Raw genomic sequence first — 21,600 nt, 5'->3', positions numbered from 1 at the left:
CGTGTTCACCTTTTGTTAAGTTTCCCTAATTTGAAAAAAATAAATTTGTTGTACGAGTTTCATTGAAACCCCTAAAACCGCTACAAATACACCTTAAGTTTTCAGATTTATAGATGTTACCCTCCCTTTGGCTGGACTAGCCCTAGTGACACTGTTTAATTAGGTTGACTTTGGCCGTACTCTGGTTACTGATACAAAAATTTTTTTACGCCGAATAGGTTGTTTTAAACAGTTTAATCCCTTTGTGAATTGTTTCCACTTGCGCCATCCTTTAATTTCTTCATACAGCGGGAATCCAAATGAATAAATCCTGAGTCGTTGTGGCATTTTTTTGACTTTTAAACTTTAATTACACCCCCCCCCCCCTTGTGTTAGGATTAGGGGGGGCGCAACTTCCGACAGGAGTCATGTGGGGAGGGCTCTTGGGAAAAAAGGTTGGGAACCCCTGTACTACAGGACTTAAGCTAAGCTAAGTTTCCCTCGTTCTACCTTTAGAGACATTTAGCGTACAGACTAATTGTGTAAAACCTCGTATTTAAGTCTCGGCCAAAAAATAAACGGTTAATTCCCAACAGCGAGAAACTAGATTTATTATAGTTAGCAATAGGTTGTTTTTCAAGTTAACATGAATGATGGGTCTTGGAGTCAAATAACCACATTCCTTTCTGTTGCAGTAAAATATTCCTGGGTTGAAAAAAAAGCTACCTTCAATCCTACACATTTAAAATATATACCACTTATCTAAATCTGACCTTTGAGACCACAGCTGTTTTACATTGACCATCTACCATTATCTCATACAGCCTTATGGAGAGCACAGGATAAAGCCATTAAGGAACACTAGGACTGATGCTAAATGTGTACCAGTAAAAGCAGTGGCACAATAAAACTGAACTTGATAGGGATCATATAAGAGATAAGATGAGGAGACAGGCGCAAGAGGAGGAGGTCATAAACCATATAGATGTCTTCTTTCTCTTCATACACTATTCATTTTTATCTCTCCTATTTTATTCCCCCCTTAAATTCCACTGTCTGTATCTCTCAACAGTAATAAGAGGTTTAGGTCATGCTAGGTGAGCTGTGTGAAATGTTCTACTTTCAGTGAAACACACTCCTTCACATCACAGGAGGATGGAATGTAAATTTGAGGGAAGGTGAAGAGAATTAGACATGCGAAATACAAAGATGTACTGGGTTAGGCAGTCATGTGTGAAGGCGGTCTGCAGTGACAGATTTATTCCTCAGTGATACAACGCTGTACACATCTGCTCTTCCTGGCTCAATCATCAAGAGAAATAAATATGACCATAAAAAAGCTAAACCGATGAAGGTGTTTTACGACCAATTCGTAACATCTGTGTCGAGACCCCCCTTTCTTTATATACGGCTCCATTCACCTCTTCGAGCTTCAGAAGCAGATTTATTATCTACCGGTGTCTAAAGTAAAGCTGAAGTGTTTGACTTAGTATTAGTACATCAGTGTTATATGGTTCTCATTACATGCGTCACACAATACTGTCCTATAGTTGTGAACATGTTGTATGTGTAATATACGGCATAATGCACCATTATCAACTGGTATTGCTAATAATTTCATGCCTTAAATAGATATTACAGAATGTACACATTGCTGAATGGAAAATAAATGTCTAAAACTTTCAAAAATAATATAATATTTAGTATTTTTTTACCATAAGCAGTATTTTGCCGTATCAGTTAAACCCCTTCACAAGTGCTGTTACTCACACATACACACAAACACATACATACACACTTACATACAGACAAATAAATAGGCAATTATCCAATTACAAACCACTGATACCCATTAGGCATCTAAGTGTAACAAGTGAAGATTAAGAATACAATCACAATGAAATCCCTTTAACTATAATACAGTATAAACAAAAGAGTGTGAGCCTCGAGAGACTTGCTGTCCTTGCTTATTACAAGAGCCATCTCAGACGATTTCTGAGAGTTGTTAATCCTGCCTGACAGAATCGGTGCTTCTGCAAGCTCAAAGCTGCCAAAGAAAACACACTCACTGCTCAACGTGTGTCTCACCTAGCTGTCTGCAGCCTGCCAACTGCAAAGGCTCAGACATGTTTACTTCACCTGAACAAACTTCAATGCATGAAGTCAATGAGAGCTGACAAATGCGCAAGAAGATATTGTGACTGTTCTGCTCTTATACATTTGTGGTGTATTTTTAGGTATGAGTAACAAAGACAGAGCCTGAGAGATGACACGTCTGATATAAAACAACTCACTGTCCCTACCTGCCTCATGGAGTCAGACCCTGACCTCTGTGTCCACTGGAGAAACATTAGACAATTATTTAACAGAAAAGTGTGAGAGCAACCACATGCAACACCAGGCCAAAGCAGGGGTTGTTTTGCACTTATTAAGTCACCCTGTGGAGTTTTTGACCAGCAGTATCGCTACAGAGCAATATTTGTTAGGAATGGTTGCTGCTGTGTTAATGACTTCACCAAGACGTCAAAAACAGGAGACAGAAGAATGCCGAAAGTCACACGGGAACTGCTACAGCCAACCAGAAACCACACCGAAATCTCCATAGCCTCTTCTATAGTCCAGACCTCTAGCGTTAGAGGCCATGTTACCTCTGTGAGGTAAGCATGTACAGCAGAGATAGTCCAGTAGACTGTACTAGAAGCAGAGCAGGGACTACATGATACCCGGGGGAGGGGGGAAGGGGGGGCACCCATGGGGACTATAGGCTAGAGGTCAGAGGTTACCTCCTTCTGATTGAGCTCCAGCCAGGCAGTATAGAGAGGGAGCCGCAGAGCCCCGCTGGAGTCCATCAGACTCCCCCCTTCCTGGGAGAGAAACACCGTGGGAGAAAGACACACACCGCGTTAGACCTGGAGCCCACAACCAAGCCACGTCACTACATGTGTGTGTGTTATAGTGTTGTCACGATACCAACATTTTGGTTTCGATACCGATACCAAGTCAAGAATTGCGATTCCGATTCTTTTTCAATACTTTTCTTTTATTATTTTCATGATCAATACAATGTTAGTTTTCTTACAACATGGTCTCTTCTTTATACTTGAGTTTATGTGATTTATTTGATAGTTAACTTTATATTTTATTAACATGTAATAGTACAGTAATATAAATAATTATTGACAAAANTAAAATTAAGCATCATCTCAAACAACTTTTTTGTTTTATAAAATATAATTTTTTTTATATTTTATTAACATGTACATGTCATGTAACAGTAATATAAATAATTATTGACAAAATGTATATTGCAGATGTTAGCCAAATTGGTAAATTAGCTAAAAAGATAGCCATATTAGACAGTTATCATTGCCATTAATTGCCTCGTCAAACTACGAAAACGTTCGTTTGTCACAAAATAAATTACACTTGTTTGACTTCGATTTGAGGGCATGGGCTTGAGCATGATGTAATTATGTATCACATTCGCTTTCAAGTATCGGTACACCGTGCAACACAAGTGTGTTATGATGTTGACATGTATAAGTGCATTTCTCCAGTTGAAATACCCATCAATGTACAACAAAGCAGCAGAAACACAGAGGACAAAAGTCACACAATAAACCAAACTCACTAATCAATGGAGTCTGGTGACTATAGGAAGAGCATAGAGTGGCTTCAGCTTCCCATCAGAAAGAGCTGCTGTTAGTAGGTAAGGCTTAAACATATTCTAAATATAGCTAACAGTCTACTGATATGGATTGTGTTAGGTGGTCCTCTCTTCATTGCTTAACTTGTGTGAGCGTGCCTGTTCCTCAAAACTAAAAGCATGCCACCACCATCTACTGTAGGTAATAAAAGTACTATGGGTATGTACAACCCCACTTCAAACAATCCGAACAATCCCTTTCAGAGTTACATTGCAGTGTGCATGTACTGCATGGTGCAGACCGAGACATACGTGCTTAAGTGTCTGTGGTTGGATCTGCTACCAGCCAATTTGCCAACAATAATGACATCTAAAGTAAACCATAATTCCTTCCTGCCCACTTCAAAAACACCTCTCCCACCACCTCAGACAATAGGCAACAACTCATGCGCTGCCGCCTTTGGACAAAGATGTCTCTGGCAGATTTATATCTCACTGTGAAATACTACGCTATGCCAAGAGCAGGCGGAATTTACAGCAGGAAAAAGAAAAGGAACAAGCATGTGAAACCCAAAAACCAGCTTCCACATGTCAACATAAGTAGTTACACTGACATGAAACCTGGGTTTGGAAGCATAAAAGTAACATTACTGTGTGGTAGAAATATGACTAAAAGCAACCGTTGTTCTCATGGAATACACATGTTTAAAATGTCACATGCAATTCAATTTGGAAAATGAAACGTTCTGGTATTTAAATGCAAAGTGTGTGTTTATTTGTGATGATAACCTTAACTGTCTGAGGTCTGGGGAAACCCACGTCAAAAAGAACAAAGAATAACATGGCCCCTTCCTGTCTGGGGCTTCACATACAAAAAATAACTACTTAACATTTTAAGAGAAGCACTTAGCAAAGAAAATACAAAAACATGCTCCCTGCATTTGTTCAGAAACACATGGTGCTGCAGTCAACCTGACACACAGATCCCTATGCACAGCTGATGAAGTGTGTGAGGGTCGCCATGACACAACCACACACCTAATAAGGCATGCGTCTGTCCCTCTAAGTCTTCACGGCCATCCTGGAAATCCACACGGCCCTCGACTAAGAGCAATAAAACTGCAACACAAGGAGATAGATGGCGACTCCAAAACCACTTAAAGGCAGTATATTTATTTCAAGAGCAATTATCCACCGCATATGTGTGTGTGTGTGTGTGTGTGTGTGTGTGTGTGTGTGTGTGTGTGTGTGTGTGTGTGTGTGTGTGTGTGTGTGTGTGTGTGTGTGTGTGTGTGTGTGTGTGTGTGTGTGTGTGTGTGTGTGTGTGTGTGTGTGTGTTTGTGTGTGTGTGTGTGTGTGTGTTTGACGGCACATCAGCTTCTCCTGGAAAACCGATAAGCCCTGAAAACATCCAGGAAGAAGCAGAGAGAAAACACAGAACAGATGGTAGCAGCTATTGATTTAATAGCATACATTGATGCTCAAAGCAATTTCTTTGATAACAAAAACTTAATTTGTAATATGTTGATATTCATGCAGAAAGAAAAGAGAGTTAACTAAAACAGTAAAGTTTCCGACCATAAAACCAAAACGAAAGACGCTAAATATCTGTGAGTTTGTTACTTCAACTTACCCTTTAACAAACACCTTCCCTTTGATGAATTGTTAATATGAACATATATTGAATATAACAGCTTTAAAAGTGTGTCTCCAGGGTTCATACACTTTTTCACAAATGATTTTCAATGACTTTTCCAGGACTTTTACCTAATTTTCCATGACCAAAAAAATTACTCTTTCTCAGCGGTCCCACTGATAATGGTTTATTTTAACATGTTGTGCCTATCTAAAACAAATCCAATAGTAGGCTTACTAGCTTCTACACGCTAAAGCAACTCAAATCTCTCACCAGCAAAATACCTCGTCAGTTAAATGCCATTTTACGTTTCTACTATACGATACAGTATGTATTATCATTATAGTATTACTATTTCGGCGATTAGATAAAATATAAATTATATTTGATGCAACTTTAGTTACATTTCCATGACTTTTCCAAAACTTTGGAAAAAATATTGTTTTCCATAACCTTTCCAGGACCTGGAATTAGCATTTTGAATTTCCATGACTTTTCCAGGTTTTTAATTACCGTAAGAACCCTGTGTCTCTCTATCTTTAAATCACTTTTGCAGCCTTAAAGTGTAAATACAAATACGGATGGGGGGTTGGGTTACATCCATAAGGGGTGGAATGCAAGAAGGCACGCACAGTATATTCAGAAATACTTCAAGCTATGCTGTGAAGTAATTTGCACTTATGGTCTAGTGCTTAAAGTCTTGACATGTAAACAGCACCAGGGTGAGAGCCAGCGGAGAAACAGCAGAAGCAGAAAGAGTGAACTTTTGGTACTCGCAGGTGATAAGAACGAGCTAAGCCTGTCTGGGATTGCCGTCTACACCTTAGCTGTAAATATCATAGACCATAAGTGTAACTATTAAAATGTCTAAAAACAAGCTAGTGTGCAGAGCAGCATGTCATGCAACAGAGGCACGCCATGTCTGCATTCATGCTTTGCTGAATTTAACACCCTGTGGATGGATCGCGTTGAACTTAATTATAGTTTATTCATAGAGACGATTAAGAGTGTATTGATGTTTAAGTCATAAGCATTTATTCTCATATTTCATATTCTTGTTTAAAGACAGCCAGTGAAACATGAGCGATGGTGTGATTTATATACCTGCAAGTTCTTTCTTGTTTATCGTTTTCCATTTGAAATCATAATAAGCAAGAATATATAAGCCTGGAGCAGAAGACTTATTGGAAAGGATCATATAGGATGCAACCACAAAGTAATTTTATCTGTCATCACTCAGACCCATTTAAAAGGGTTTGCATTAAGGATTAGTACTTGCCAAGATCATCAAATCAACTCGAATAAAGAAAGTTCGACATGCAAAAGCCACAAAATGCTGCAAACTTCATGTGATTAAAAGTTTCATTTAATTGTATACAAAACAAGAACTTTTTCTTCACTTAAACCTTTTTTTATTCCAGAGTCTCCAAACTGCATTTCCTAGCTTTATTTAGTGGAGAGGGTGTGTTGGAAAAAAGCTTTTTCTTTCTTGACAAAACTTCTATGACAAATGTATGAATTTCTGAAATGGATCATGTTGAGATTATGGAAAATGTAAATGGTATTAAATAATAAATCAGGCATTTCTTTCCTATTCTGCGTATATATAATCCTGACTTAACTCATGCAGGTGGTCTGACAGATATAATCATCATTTAACTGACATCCTGCCCAGTGTCCAGCTAAATAACATCATTTCCTGCAACGAGAGACATCATTTCCTGTAGTGAGCAACACATCAAAACCCAAGACAAAACCTCCTGCTCCGAGAATACCCATCGACGCGTTCTATCTGTGTGTTATGTGTGTTTCCTGTTTAGATTTGCCTGGCTGACACAGTAAACTTTCCTTGAGACTCTGCACCGTGGAATTTCAAAAATGTCTTTATCTACCTCTATTGTGTAACATTTATAATGGCAGTACGGACATATGCACACATTCAAAACACACACACACACACACACACACACACACACACACACACACACACACACACACACACACACACACACACACACACACACACACACACACACACACACGGAGTAGCTCTCTGTTTGTGTGCCCCCCACTGATGCAAACACACGCACAGACAGCTTTCCAACCGACCTAGATCTTTGCTACAATGGCAAGTCCACGTCTGTTGTCATGCCAACCCTCCCCCGACCTCTGACCTCTGTATTTCAGCAGAGGCACCCTGGTTCTTAAAAGGAGAGCAGCAGTGGCTTTAAAAAGGGGGCACCCATACAAACCTGCACAACTTCAACCGCCTCATCATCTGACCCAGTAAATCACCGTCTGTGCGTGCAAGTGTGTGTATTGTGTGAGTGTGCCGTTGGGACCGTTAAAAAACAACTGTGTGCTCATGTTGGCAAACAACACTGGATTCGAAACAGCTTTTATTGAATGTACAGTGTAACTAAGTTTCACAAGTTGTAAAAAAACTGCCAACAATAACAGTTTTAATAGGCAGATAAAACATGTTATGGCTTTTTTTATCAGATACATAGCATAGAAGGTGGAAAAAGGATGTTTTAAATAATGCTAACCTAACATAGGCTAACGTTATGGGAATTAGCATACGTTTTGTTTTAGTTTGAGGAGATGTTTTTAAAAAAAATGTAATTTAAAATCTTAATAGTTTACATCTAGTGTGTCGACCAAACATGTCACATTGTTTACCGTTCTCCTATTTTGAAACTGTATTACGTACCTTAGCTAGCTTACTCTGTTTTTGGTTAGCTTCAGTCAGTTAGCTAGTTCAGTTAGCTGTGCAGCATTTACATTTGGCAAATATTTACTGAGCATAAACATTTAGCAACAACTTATCTAAATGTACAGTAAGAACTAGTTTGTGTGATGGCACTTAAATGTATTTGTTCATCTTTAATTAGTTAAGAATTACATTATACGTAGGCTACATTTGATATGGGCTAACAAGTGGCATAATGTAGTGTGAGGTATATTGCGTTACTTTTGATTAAGAATAAGATGATTAGTTTGATCTTTCATCTTTATTTTACTCTTTAATCCAAAAAGGTCACAACGGCTGTATTAGCAAGCTAACATTAGCTTTGCACAGAAACGTGTGTGTGACTGCTCTTGCAGACAGTAGTCGTGTGCTTTCATTCACATCTGCACATTCACATGTCAACACCTCTGATGTATTGTGAGAACATTACTGCTTTCTGACATATATATTTCCACTAAACCCTGCAGCAACTGATGTGGGATTAAATTACCATCAATCCAACTACTGATCAACACTTGAAGAAAAGCCGCACCTATGTCAGCGCTAAAATCAGCTTCAGGCTAATTCAACGGAATGTGTCACCAGCTTTACAAATCATTGGTTTGCATTGAGACTGACACTGGTGGAACGCACACATCCCCTGCTTTATACGGTTATAACACCAGGATACACTCTTAATACTGGTGTAACAAGTGAGCGTTTGTGTGCATACTTCTTGTGTGTGCGTATAACCAACACAGTCTCAGGGCATTTCGTGTTATAGTCACGAAATTAATTTATTGATTCGTGTTCAACAACACGATTTCGTCACTTTTTTCGTGTCACACAGAACGATTGTAAAAAGCAATGTAAATAATAACAAATTGGAAGGAAAAACAGATTTAAAAAAATACAGATTTCAGTATTCTGACAGAATGATTTTAGAAGCAATGTATCTCTATTGGTAGTATGTGTTGTGCCTGCACCAAATAATAACACATTAGAAGGAAAAAAAGATGAGAAAAAATATAGATTTCAGTATTCTGAGGCTCTGAGCCCCATTTCTTTTCCTCGTGGATGGCAAAAAAACTCCGTCATTATATAATTTAAAATAAAAGGGATAGGGTTAGGCTTAGGGTAAGATATTGAGTAAGAAAATGCTTTTATGAACCACACAGCTTTTGATATTCCAAGACCCGACCGGACAAAAAGACTTGGTGCAGGCACGAAACACACTACAAATAGAAATACATTGCTTTTAAAATCGTTTTGTGTGACACGAAAAAAATGCGAAAATTGTGTTGGTGAACACGAATCGATAGATTAAATTAATTTCGTTACTATAACATGAAATTCCGTGAGACTGGGTTGGTAACAGGTAACAGCAGCAAAGAGGAAGCCTGTAGGATCAGTGAAGCTAAATCAATCAGAAGAATAAACTGCACAGAACTGCAACAAAGCAGGAAATATGTTGGGACGTGGAATTAAATCTATTTTTGTTTCCATAGAGATGTCCCGACAAATACCAGACAACCCAATGCACAAACAAAACAAAGAAGTCTTTAGTGCCAACAGATTGTACTCTGCAAAAAATATCTAGGGTAGTTAGGGACCTTGCAGCAACGCTAACAAAGCAGTACAAGGTTTAAGATATTGTCTCTAGGCAGACATGCAGCCTTAAACAATAGCTACACATGTCACCCTGTGGCTAACAGAGTACAGTATGGTAGCCTGAGTCATCCCCTTTGATGAAGACGTCCCTACCAAGTATGCTATGGGCTCTATAGCTGGTCACAAGAAAGAGGCGAACAACCTGTGAAATGTGAGAAGGTTTGCATTGTAAGCTAGCATCAGGCCAAGAAGCAGGGCGCTCTCTTTAACAAGTTGTAGAACACAGGTGCTGCTGAAATATGATGCTGGAAGTGTTGGGTCGGCTAGTTATGCTATGGCTAACAGCGTTGGATACATGCAGGGTTCGAGTTATGTGGGAGCCAATGGGAGCTGAGCTTCCATAAGGAGGGGTCTGAGCTCCTATGAAAGCAGTGAAATCATACATCTGTGGGGGTCGCTAATACATTACCAACAACCATTATTTTAATCACAAATAATGCATGTGTCAATGTAATGAGTATTATTTACATTAACGAGGTAAATAGGCTATAAATAATAATAAATGATTGCGCAATCTATGCCTGTGAGCGTGCTGCGCAAACCGAGATTATGTGTGTGCGCGTAGTTGAACCTTTTCATATTTAAGTTTGTAGTAAGTAGAGGGCTGCTGCTGCTGTGTGTGTGTGTGTGTGTGTGTGTGTGTGTGTGTGTGTGTGTGTGTGTGTGTGTGTGTGTGTGTGTGTGTGTGTGTGTGCTTACACGCGTGCACACGTTTTAAAGACCCCCATAAAACTCAGATTATAACTCGAACCCTGGATACATGACTGTAGACCCAATAGTGAATGAAAAGGGGGATGGATTTCTTTTGTCAGAAAATATAATGTTCTGCATTTAAGAAGTTAGCATATTAGCTGTAATAGCTTATTGAATAAGGCTGGTACATGGTGTGTCTTAGGTCCACAAGGGTAAAATGGAATGGTTTCAATTGAAAATGGGAAACGAATCAGAGTTTCAACATCAAATTGTAAAAATATATCTTTATATTCTTTACCTAACTAAGATAAAAGGCCACAAACAGCCGACTAACCTGTTCTGATGATTTAAACAGTTAAACCGGAATAATAAAACTATTGAACGTACATGTTTAGAAAGCGAGTGCATCTTATTTCCTGCCTGGTTTATTGTTATAAGAATGATGCCCGCAAGCTGTGGAAGTTTGTTAGAAATTAACACCACAGCAATTGACGGCAATGTAAGCTCTCTTCTAATCTAATATTACAAGTGAAGAGGATACATGAGACAGCTTGTGAAATAATCGCTGTCTCTTGTCTGGGATTGGATTTAATAAAGACGCAAGAAGACCATCGTGGGAACCATAGAGGTGGGAACGTACCGAAGACGACATTAGACACTGTGAATGAAACAAAGATTTCTGGCGATGAAAAATAAAAATGTTGAAAGTAGATTCAATTGAGATTTTAACAATAACAGAGTATCTACAGGCCCTTGCCTTAGAAATACATATACATTTACCAGTAAGCTGTGAGTGGGACAGTGGATGAACTTTTGACCCTTGAAGCCAATGCCAGGCCCCTGAACTTTTTCCACAAAAGCTATACCATAATTTAGCGTGGAATGCTAAGGCAAGAGGGGTTAACCCATGTCAGAGTTAACGTCATTAGTCAAACCTGCTCTGTAAAGATAATCTCCCGAATAAGCAGTCAAAGTCAACTTCCTCTGTAGCTTCAAAGAAAGCCACATTTCATACACTTCCACAATACAACCCCTGAACTTATCAACTCTCAACACTGGCTAATAATGAACTTGAAGGAAAAAGTGCAATATTCAATGAGATTTTTTCATATTACAAAATCTCCAAAGCGAAATCTGAAGGGTCATGCCATGGTTTAACCCCATCACCGTTTTTCAAATGCTGAAAAGGAAATGTTCGACTGGATGGGCATTGGTAGGTTGTTTCTTACCTTGTTGTAGTAATGGAGCTGGACCGAGTGCCATTGGCCGTCGCTGACCCCCCCTGGGATGTATGGAGACACTGTGGTCTTTGTCTCACCTGGAAGACGAGGGAAGAAGAGGAACAGGGAGAAGAAAGAGAGGGAAAAGTGAATTACAGATATAACGTAATTTAAATTGTTGAGAACATCTGCTGCTGAATGCTCACAGAAATGTCTATTTTGCTCCACCACAGGTAATTGATTAGATATCATTAAAGGCAAACTCTACGAACTTCCTTAACACACACCATGATCATAAATCAACTGAGAAAGGTAGTATTAGTCTGTATCAATGGGTCTCAGTGAGAAGATTGTACAGCACAATGGCACCAGATTTACTGAGGGTTTACTCTGTTTGTCAAGGGCAGGAGGAGCAGGGGCAGGAATCCACTGCTCTGGAAATCAGTAAACAGTACGGCAACACTGAGTGATGTGTGTGTGTGTGAGAGGGGCTTAATAAGTGATGGATCAGTTTTCTAGCTGTGCACATCAAAGGGAAAAAGAAAAAGAAGGAAGTGATTGTATATCCTGCTTTGCCCTATACTGCATTTAAGTCAAAACGTATTGGAGGATAAATACTGCGAATAAATCAAGGGATTTCTTCCGCACTACTTTCATTAACCATGAATCATGTTTCTGAGTATTTTATTTGATGAGTCATGCTTCTGACATTAAGTCATATTTCAGATTTTAAACGGGGACTTGGCTCGGCTCCCAAACAAGCTTCGCCCAACATAATCATAAGAACTGAATTCCTCGCACCATGGGAAAATAGGGCGACTCTGAAAACATTATTCATAAGCCCGGAGAAAATGTGTTTGATCTGCAATCCAACAGTTTCCAGTTTGGATAATTATTGTGAGTGTGTGATTCAGGGGTGGAAAGAAACTAACATTTAATTAAATAATGTAGTTAGAAGTACAATTTGAAGGTACTTTTCTGTTACTATATACTTCTACTTCACTGGGATTCAGATGTCGTACTGTTTCTGACAACTTAAGTTGCTAGTTACTGTGAAGATTTTGAATAATAATACAAAATAAAATGAAAAGATTAATGATAATGTATTAGTTTATGTTAAAATAAAATAAGATAAAGATTCCAAAACTAGAAGTATATAAAGCATGTTACCATCTGCAACATTTGAGTGATGTATGAATCAATGCATCAATAATTATAGTCCAATACATTAATATAAAGGATTCTGTTACTGGAAATTCTGCATAATAAGTAATTTGTAATCCTGGTACTTATACTTTAGTACTTTTTCCACCAATGGTTTCATTGCACATGAACTGTGCGTGTGCATGCATGTTTCTGTGTCAATACATGCTTTAATAACTTGCCTTGGTTGTTAAAAAAAAAGCATTTAATGGTCGGTCCAATTATTGTTGGCATTTGTCTGTGTGTGTGTTGTGTGTGTATTGGGTGTTTTTGGCTAGTTTAATGTCTGTACCATCATTAATCAGTCTGACAGCTCCCTCTCTATGAGAAAGCAGCTGCTTTCAAAAACACACCCATATCTCTTACCACGCACAGAAACACCCACTGAAGTACATGTTAAAACTCTGGTACATTTGGATACACGATTGCACAAAAAAATACACACCCCTGTTCAAAGAAAACGCATGATGATTAAAGTGTTTTAGCCGTCTCTTTGTGAAAGCCACTTCAGATTAAGAGCACTTGCGTGTATCTACTTATAACATAGCTGATATTAACAACAAATACTTAAAGTGGTCACCACACACACACACACACACACACACACACACACACACACACACACACACACACACACACACACACACACACACACACACACACACACACACACACACACACACACACTCACCTCCAGAGAATGTGAGATGAATCTGCTCGTCAATAATCTCCAGAGCGATGAAGTCGTGCTTCTCATTGAATCGGCCATTGTAGAGAAGCAGAGCGTTCCTCTCTCTGGAAGCAAACCTGCAAAGACAAATTGGATTTTATAGGAAATTACAAGAACAGATCAAACACAAAAATGGAGATCCAGTACCTTCTTAAAGGTTGTAAAAAACAAAAACAAATTAGCTTTGATTTTTGATGTATAAATGATTAATTTATTTAGTTTTAAAGTCCAAAGTGAGACGTTTTTCAATTGTTTCCTCCACTCTAGCTCATGTTTCCTGTCACATTTCTAAGCACCTATCCAACTCAAACCGACCGGGACTCCACGGTTGAAGGCCTTGCGGATAGCTTTATGATGAAAGGGCCGAGAAGCTCTTGAGGAAAAGTCACTTGGAAAGGAAAGGCAGGAAGTGTGAAGGCTGGTGGGCCGCAGAGAGGGAGAAAGACCCGGTAAATACCTACACTACTATGGTACAAAGTTCACATAGCTGTGTGTGTGTGTGTGTGTGTGTGTGTGTGTGTGTGTGTGTGTGTGTGTGTGTGTGTGTGTGTGTGTAAGGTGAGGGCAGAGGAGTCAGCCGGCAGATGCCACGGAGGCCGACAGGACAGGAAGTCAGGATGGCTGTAACCAAACACTGATAAGAAGAAACTCATCACACAGCCTTTCCTGTTTTCACTCCACTGCAAACCTTTCTCACCGTCACCGTGTCGCCACTAAACTCATTCTACCTATTCCCGGTAAAGGGAATAATATTTACTGTGTGTTGCAATTTTGCTGAGCCAGGGTTATCTTTTTCCTCCAGCAGTTTCACAAGCACACCTCATAACATTGCACGTTAAGAAGGATTGCTTCTTCTTTCCTCTTATAGAAGGGAATTGGACACAATGAAAAAGTGTGTATATGTCTGTACACGCCCCGGTTGACACACTTTAGCTCTTTAAACTCAACTGTTTTTCATTTGTGCAGCTCCACACACTCCCCAAATTAGAGTTTGCTACACTGCTACAAGTAGGACGGACGTGTAGTAGCTACTGCTGCTGTGAAAAGGTGTGTAGTGCAGGAAAGAAAACAACATTATCGAAGTTTACCAGCCATGATTTTGTAAATCCAACACTTTTGAACATCTTTACAGTCCAGTAAATGAATTATTTAATTATTGTATATGCTGCAATGGTTAGCACGGTTGTTAGCATGTATGTAGCCATCTGTATCAGCTAAAGAAGGCTATTGTTAGCTCTCTAGCTAGTGCTAGCTTTAAATCTGTCAGTGAGTGTTAAAGCTTGAAGAAACTGACTAAGATGGATAAGACTTAGCAAACAGTGAGTAACATGTATCTAGAATGTATTCCATACTGTTATTGGTAAAGAGAAGAAACAAAAGTAGCAAAGGAAGCAAGGAAAGCACTCACGTGAAGGAGACGGTGAAGTGGAACCTCTGCCTCAGGCCTCTGAAGGTGATGAAGGACTGTCCGGGGAAGCTGCGGGTGGTCATCTCACAGTACGGCTTCTCGAACTCTCCCTGTGGACACTGGCACATGAAACCTCCTGCCAGCCGGTTGACACAATTGCCGCCGTTCTTACACACACCGGGTTCACAGCGGCCGGAGGATGCATTCAGCTCACAGTGCTCGCCTGTTAGAAGAGAGGGGGTTCAGTTAAATCTGTAGGATTTGACATTTCATTTTTTATTTAGTTTACACCTTCACTGCTGCCTGGTTTAAAGAGGTGATATATCTGCTGTCTGGAAACTTAAGACAACACTGTTTGTGCAGGGCAATGTGAATGATAAATGACTTGTCATCAATCTATAATCACCATTTCATATTTTCTATGAAGCATAACGTCCACCCTTGACTGAAATACAGATGCATCATCTGTTTTGAATCCAGTTGTTTTAACAAGATTCCTTTGACTTTAAGTCAAGCACACTTATAAAACTTTTGTAGGTTACATCAGCCTAGGAAAAGCCAATCTCAACATGAGCATCAATGGAGAACAAAGCCCTGTTTATAGGCCTTTTCTGGGAAGCGCAGGTTTTAACTATAGTGTAATTTGGTCATATTTGGAGAGAAGGGAGAGGATGGGAGATAAAAGAGGCACAAGAAGGGGGTGGCAAGAGAAAACACATTGTTGAACACAGAGATAAGTCATTCTTCCATTAAGTAAAGTCTGTAAAGCTGATATGATTAACCACAGACAATAGCTTACCAGCCAAATCTTCCATAGCGTCATTATAGTTTTGGTTTTATTTCCCCTACTTTCATGCAACCACTTCTACATCTACTTAAACTAGCTATGTCTATCTTTTACTAAAATGTACCATTTAATGGCCTAGCTGTTCACAATCAAAATTGGAGATAGGCAACTTTGCATTTTTGAGAATACTGCAATGAAACGCCTTTGTGCGTAGCTGCAGTTAACAGGCGTAATTTATTAACTTGGTGCTGAGCTTGTCTATATGTTGGTTTTCCCGGATTCCTATTGTGAGTTGGTTTAAATATTGAGAAAATCCTCAGGAGACCAACTGAATTATCCATGCTAACAAGGCCACTTTTGATTTGCTCTGCCAACCACAATTTGGGAGTTACCATAAGTCAGTCCTTCACAAAATAGTTTGAAGGCTGCATGTTGATACCAGAGTTTATAAGATTCTATGATTTCATTTAGTAAATTACAGCAGTGGGTCGTGCCATGGGAAATTCCTCCTAGATGACCATGTGGCTCTCAGTTTCCTAGCTCGGCTTATATACATTCCTCCACTAATACTGACTGGAATATTATTTGTGATGGGTGCCTCTGTCCCATGCAGTGTTTTGTGTCAACTTTCTGTCCAGACAAGATCTCTCCACCCGGGACACACACAGACCCCCCAACACCAGAGCGCTGGAACCAGCTAATGGCCCTTCTCTCCTCAGTGTAATCCTTTTTTCCGAGGGCGAATTATGAGGATCTGTTTCCCTGTAATGTCGGAAACCCAAGGAGGAGAGATCAGGCCCGCTTGTCATCAGCCCCATAATGGCGCCTGATGGGCCCTGACTATCTGGAGTTGAACTGTGACCTTCAAAGAGGGGACACCGGGATGTAGGTAAGGACAATATGGCAGGTGAGCGGAGAAGACGGACATGGGGATCACGTGGAGAAGGCGAGAGAGGGCCAGTGAGTGACACAGGCAGGTATAATCAGGTAATTACATCAGATAAGACCAAGGAGGAAGAGAAGGAGAGGAAGAGTGTTGGGAGAGACAGAGGGAAGGGAGGCATGACGGCTGTCAGGGGCCCCTCCAGGATCTATTAGAGAGCAGAGACAGTCAGCCAGGTATCAGATGAACAAGGGGGAAGTATGGGAGGAAGATCACTGACATCGGGAAATATTTCGGAAAGTGATTTGAATGGGAATGATGAAAGCTTCCGAGGCTCATCTACCATGTAAATGCTGTGCAGAGTGACTATAAGTGCCCGCTTCCAGGAAGACCTCTAAATCTGATAAAAGCCTGGTTTTAGATTTAATGTAGACTAAGATATTTTCATATAGATAAAACCTGTGCTTGCATTCTTGCTGAAACACATTGTGTGTGTATATACATGAATGCACTTAATTTCTTATAAATCATTTTGTGATCATTTTAAAACTACATTGCTAGCTAGAAGGCTTTTTCTCCCCTAGTTTGTGGAGTCTTGAATATGTCAACATGTTCCTATTAGTTATACATATTGTTTAAATGCAATTTGTCTACTTGATAATAATCTTTACTGATCCTAAAAACCCTTTTCTTAAAGTCGGTTTTTTAAAAACAATGGGACAAGGGACATTGATTTGAAACAACATCATTGTAAACATGCCTATTTTTTTTTACAGTAAAACATACTGTTGTGCTAGTCTTTCATAATATTAGCACTACTCAAAGTTTTAAAACAACAATTTTATTTGAAAAGAATTAGGTTGGTGATGTCTGAGATCTGGTTTTACTAGAATAGACAGCATTCCTCTACAGCAATTAATCTAATGTATGTGTGCAGGTGGTTTTACCTACAGCATAACAAAGCATTTCTTCCCTTCTTGCACTCTGATCGACCGGTAGCTACAACAATAGGTGCTGAGAGCTTTTACAACCTCTCAGTGAAGTATCATTCATTAAAGCACTGTCAGAAAAAGATTTAGTCTTGCACTTACTCATAAAACACTTCTTCTTCCGGGGGTGGATTTAATACATAAAGGCTATTATCAATGAGGTTTAATTTGATTGTAATTATCAAAAATACTAATAATGGGAATAAATAAAGAGGTATTTAAGGTATGATTTGTTTTATGTGATCTCTCTCTGATGACATGACAGCTACAAAAGACTATGAAGACAAATGGGTTATTTGAGTGAAAAGGTCCTAAAAGTTACTTCCAACATCATAGTGAGATTTGACAAGTCTCTTTTTTTTCCTTGTTAAAGAAAAAATGACTTTCTTTTTTCTTTTTTTTGTACATGTAGAAGACTCACCCGTGAAGTCTTCCTGGCACTCGCAGGTGTACCCCCCCTCTCTGCTGCGGCATCTCCCGTTGTTCTTGCAGGGCCCTGAGTAGCAGAGGTCGATCTCGGTCTCGCAGTAGTCCCCGGTGAAGCCCAGCGGACAGCGGCAGCGCAGCCCGTTGATGGGGTGGATCGGCCTGAACAGAACCGTGTCGGAGGCGATGAAGGGAGGGGAGCTGTCGAACTTGAGCACCGACACACACTTCATGTAGTTCTCACAGGGCTCCCGCAGGCAGATGTTGTCGTCAAACGGCAACACCTGGAGAGAAGAAGAAACCTCAAGCTTAACATGGTCGTTTATTTTAAGTTAATGTCTGCATGTTAGTGTCTGTATACATATATGAGTTACCTCCTGAGAGGATATGAGCCTGAGCAGGGTCCTGTTGAGGTAGATATGCTCCTGCAGCTCCTCAGAAGGGAAGAACGTCCCTTTACCCGCAGCGCCTCCAGGTTGAAGCGCGGAAAATGTTACGTTGAGGATGGAGCCTTGCACGTCAGTGTCGTTCTGGATGTTGAAAACGAAAACTGCCTCCCGTGTGGTGGAGAGCACGGCCGCTACGCCCTCGAGGAAGAGGCTGAGCAGGGGCGAGAGGAAGCGCTCCTGGGACATGTTCTCCAGACGCACCGTGATGCTGTTGGTCAACATGTCGTCAGTGATGATGGTGACACGCAGCGTGCAGAGGGCCACAACGTGATGGATACCATCTGTAAAAAAGAGAGAGAGGAGATATTAGAATGTTTGACTTGACAATCAGGCAACTCCCAAGTGGCATTAAAGCAACTAGCAACAGAAAAGGACACAAAACGCAGTGACAGGCAGATATTTAACGACATGAGGCTCAGTGTGTCCTTAGACATGAGGCCAGGATTCAGCAAGGCGAATGATTTCATACAAACAAAGCACAGGAAGGTCAAATTAAGATGAAATACAAAGACTAAAAAAGCCAAATGAGTCTCCAAGGATGCAAATCAATGTGAAATAGTTGGGCAATTCTTTTCAAATCAAAGTTAATTTAAAAAATGCAAAAGGCCACTATTTGAAGTACAGCATCGACTCAATACTGGTTGGACCTAATCATATCTCTTCTGCCCCCTCTACACTGTGGTTTAACAGCTTGACTTGTGTACTTTGTATCACTTTTATCACTAGATTGAATTAAGTAGTATCCAGCCGGAGCAGATTCGGTCTGATTCAAGCCCCGGCTGGGAGTAATTGGATCAGTCTAACATTTCGGCCCCTAGGGAGGCTTGGGTCTGGTCTCATACCTACTTCTGGCACAACTGTAAGCTCTGGTGCCTATGGAGGGAAACAGGAGGCTATAGGCTACAGAGGGCACAGGCTGGGTGAAATACAGCTGACAACAGGTGGTGGGGCCAGATGAAATTCACAGGGGGTTAATACTGTTGAAACATGGCAGGGAGATGGGTCAGATTGCAGAGCTTTACTGGAGAGTGTGTCATGTGTGTTGGGGTGAAAGAGCCACAGTGAGGTTGGACCACAGATGCGCTGTCACTCTCAGGCGTGGTCGCGGATGAGGTTGTTTCTCAGGACCCTTACTCTCCTCATGCAAACACAGACGCACTGTCGATCAGAGCAGGGTGTGGACAGGCCGGCTCATCGGAGAAGTCTGGAGCTAACTGCTAACTAGACTGGAGGTCAACGACGGACCGATAACTCACCATGTGAAGCAACGTGAGGGTCATTTATTTCGGGTTGGACGTAAATCAAGGTGCATGGTGGGCAACAAGAGTCCCCAAAAGCGCACATGCAAAATGCACACATGCATTAACAAGTCACTCAGCAGGACGGTGACATTACGCAGCAGCTGTGGTGTAGTGGGCTGCTGGAATGGAGGTGCTCATTCAACAAAGTGCTGAGTATCAGTGGGCTACTGTCTCTGCAGCGCTCCACACCTGTCTCTCCCTGTAAGTCGGGGAAAACTCTGTTATCCCACTTGCCGCCAGAGATCCGTCAACTGACATCGAATACACACTCGCTGCATTGACTCAGTTAGAAATTTGTGCCCACAGTGACATGATTATGTGTGTAGAATCATACTTTAGGGAATATAATGCTAATTTGGCGGCACATTTCGATGGGTTATTGTACAAAGTATTCAGATGTATTCCTTGCTTGCACACAAACACACAACTCCAGCAATGCTCAGTGTTAAGCTATTACACGTTGACTGACACAGGGCTTCGACACACAAGCCGAGCTATTTTGTGACTAAGTTAACTATATAGGATTAACGGTACAATACAGTCAGGGCTCTAAGATCTATTATCTTCTCAGAGTAGGGAAGGTAAAGGACGGTGGAGGTGGGAGGTGAGGGGCTAATGACACCACTTAGCATGTGCAACCACAACTAGATCCAGAAATGACGGACCATAAGGCGGAAAGGATCATGGGATCATGGAAAGATGCTCAAAAAAAAGACAAGGGTGGTGCTGAGAAATTCCGATTGCATTGGCTTGGCAATCATGCGGCACCAATTATAATAAGTGGTGTATTTTTAAATACTGCAAGAGGAAGGCAACACCTCTTAGCTTTCTTACTCAAAATGTCGTAATGATATGATGAATATTTGCGACACTTTAAAAGATAGTTGTTTGTTTCTTTTTATCCTTTTGGGGTATCCCAACCCACACTATTTATAGCGCCCACCAGCTGCTAGCATGGGATCACACACACATACAGAGGATGGGCTGAACCGTGGAAAGGGAGTGTCACGGACATAAGCCACGGAAAACAACATTCTATGTGTGTAAGCATGCACACACACGCATATAGGCCCCCCCCAGCACAAATAGACACACAGGTTTAACAGCACTTACTCCTAGTGAGTGTTTATTAGATGACCCTTTGGGTAAAAACTAGCATCAAAGCTGCTGCGTGATCTCAGCTCTTTTGAAGTATCGTGGGTAAATGTTTATCATTATACACTACCCCTTATCTCTTTTAGCTGGCATGATTACGAGATAAAGAAATAGTGCTTGTAAAAAATGTGTTTAAAGCACACAGGTTATTGCACTTAACAGCCTTATAAATATGAATCTCAATCTAATGATAAATATTATCAGTTCAGTCGGTAGATTGTATTTAATGAGGTGTAGGTGGATTAATTATTAACAGAAATAAAAAAGAGTTGTATGGGCAGGCCACACATTTTGAGTCCCACAGGTGGTGGGACTCGAGAGGTGATAAGAGCTGTTAATGACCTGTGAAGCAATGACACACTTGTGTTTGCGTATGACCACACAATGATCATACACTCAAGCACACACATTAAAGCTAATACATCGGTCTGTCACCTGTCAGCAGGCTCCCCTGGCCACATAGTTCTGTCTAACACACACACACACACACACACACACACACACACACACACACACACACACACACACACACACACACACACACACACACACACACACACACACACACACACACACACACACACACACACACACACACACACACGACGACGACGTACGTACGTACGTTACGTTACGTTACGTTACGGTTACGTACGTACGTACGTACGTACGTACGTACGTACGTACGTACGT

At 40.6% G+C, this 21,600-nt stretch overlaps 1 protein-coding gene across 1 annotated transcript in view; it reads right to left on the bottom strand.

The window, feature by feature from the left end:
- Positions 1-21,600, bottom strand: part of celsr1a (cadherin EGF LAG seven-pass G-type receptor 1a) — a 75,179-nt gene that overhangs the window by 29,471 nt on the left and 24,108 nt on the right. The window contains exons 7-12 of the mRNA XM_010787340.1: positions 18,377-18,732; positions 17,998-18,286; positions 14,918-15,140; positions 13,471-13,586; positions 11,586-11,674; positions 2,763-2,843 (exon numbers count right to left, since the gene is read on the bottom strand). Coding sequence (XP_010785642.1) covers positions 2,763-2,843; positions 11,586-11,674; positions 13,471-13,586; positions 14,918-15,140; positions 17,998-18,286; positions 18,377-18,732 — 1,154 coding nt within the window. The remainder of the gene's footprint in view (positions 1-2,762; positions 2,844-11,585; positions 11,675-13,470; positions 13,587-14,917; positions 15,141-17,997; positions 18,287-18,376; positions 18,733-21,600) is intronic.

This window comes from Notothenia coriiceps, unplaced genomic scaffold (assembly GCF_000735185.1).
Source record: "Notothenia coriiceps isolate Sejong01 unplaced genomic scaffold, NC01 NC01_scaffold00030217, whole genome shotgun sequence".
NCBI lineage: Eukaryota > Metazoa > Chordata > Actinopteri > Perciformes > Nototheniidae > Notothenia > Notothenia coriiceps.
Note: the sequence above shows the minus strand (reverse complement) of the source record. Positions and strands in the feature narration are given on the sequence as shown.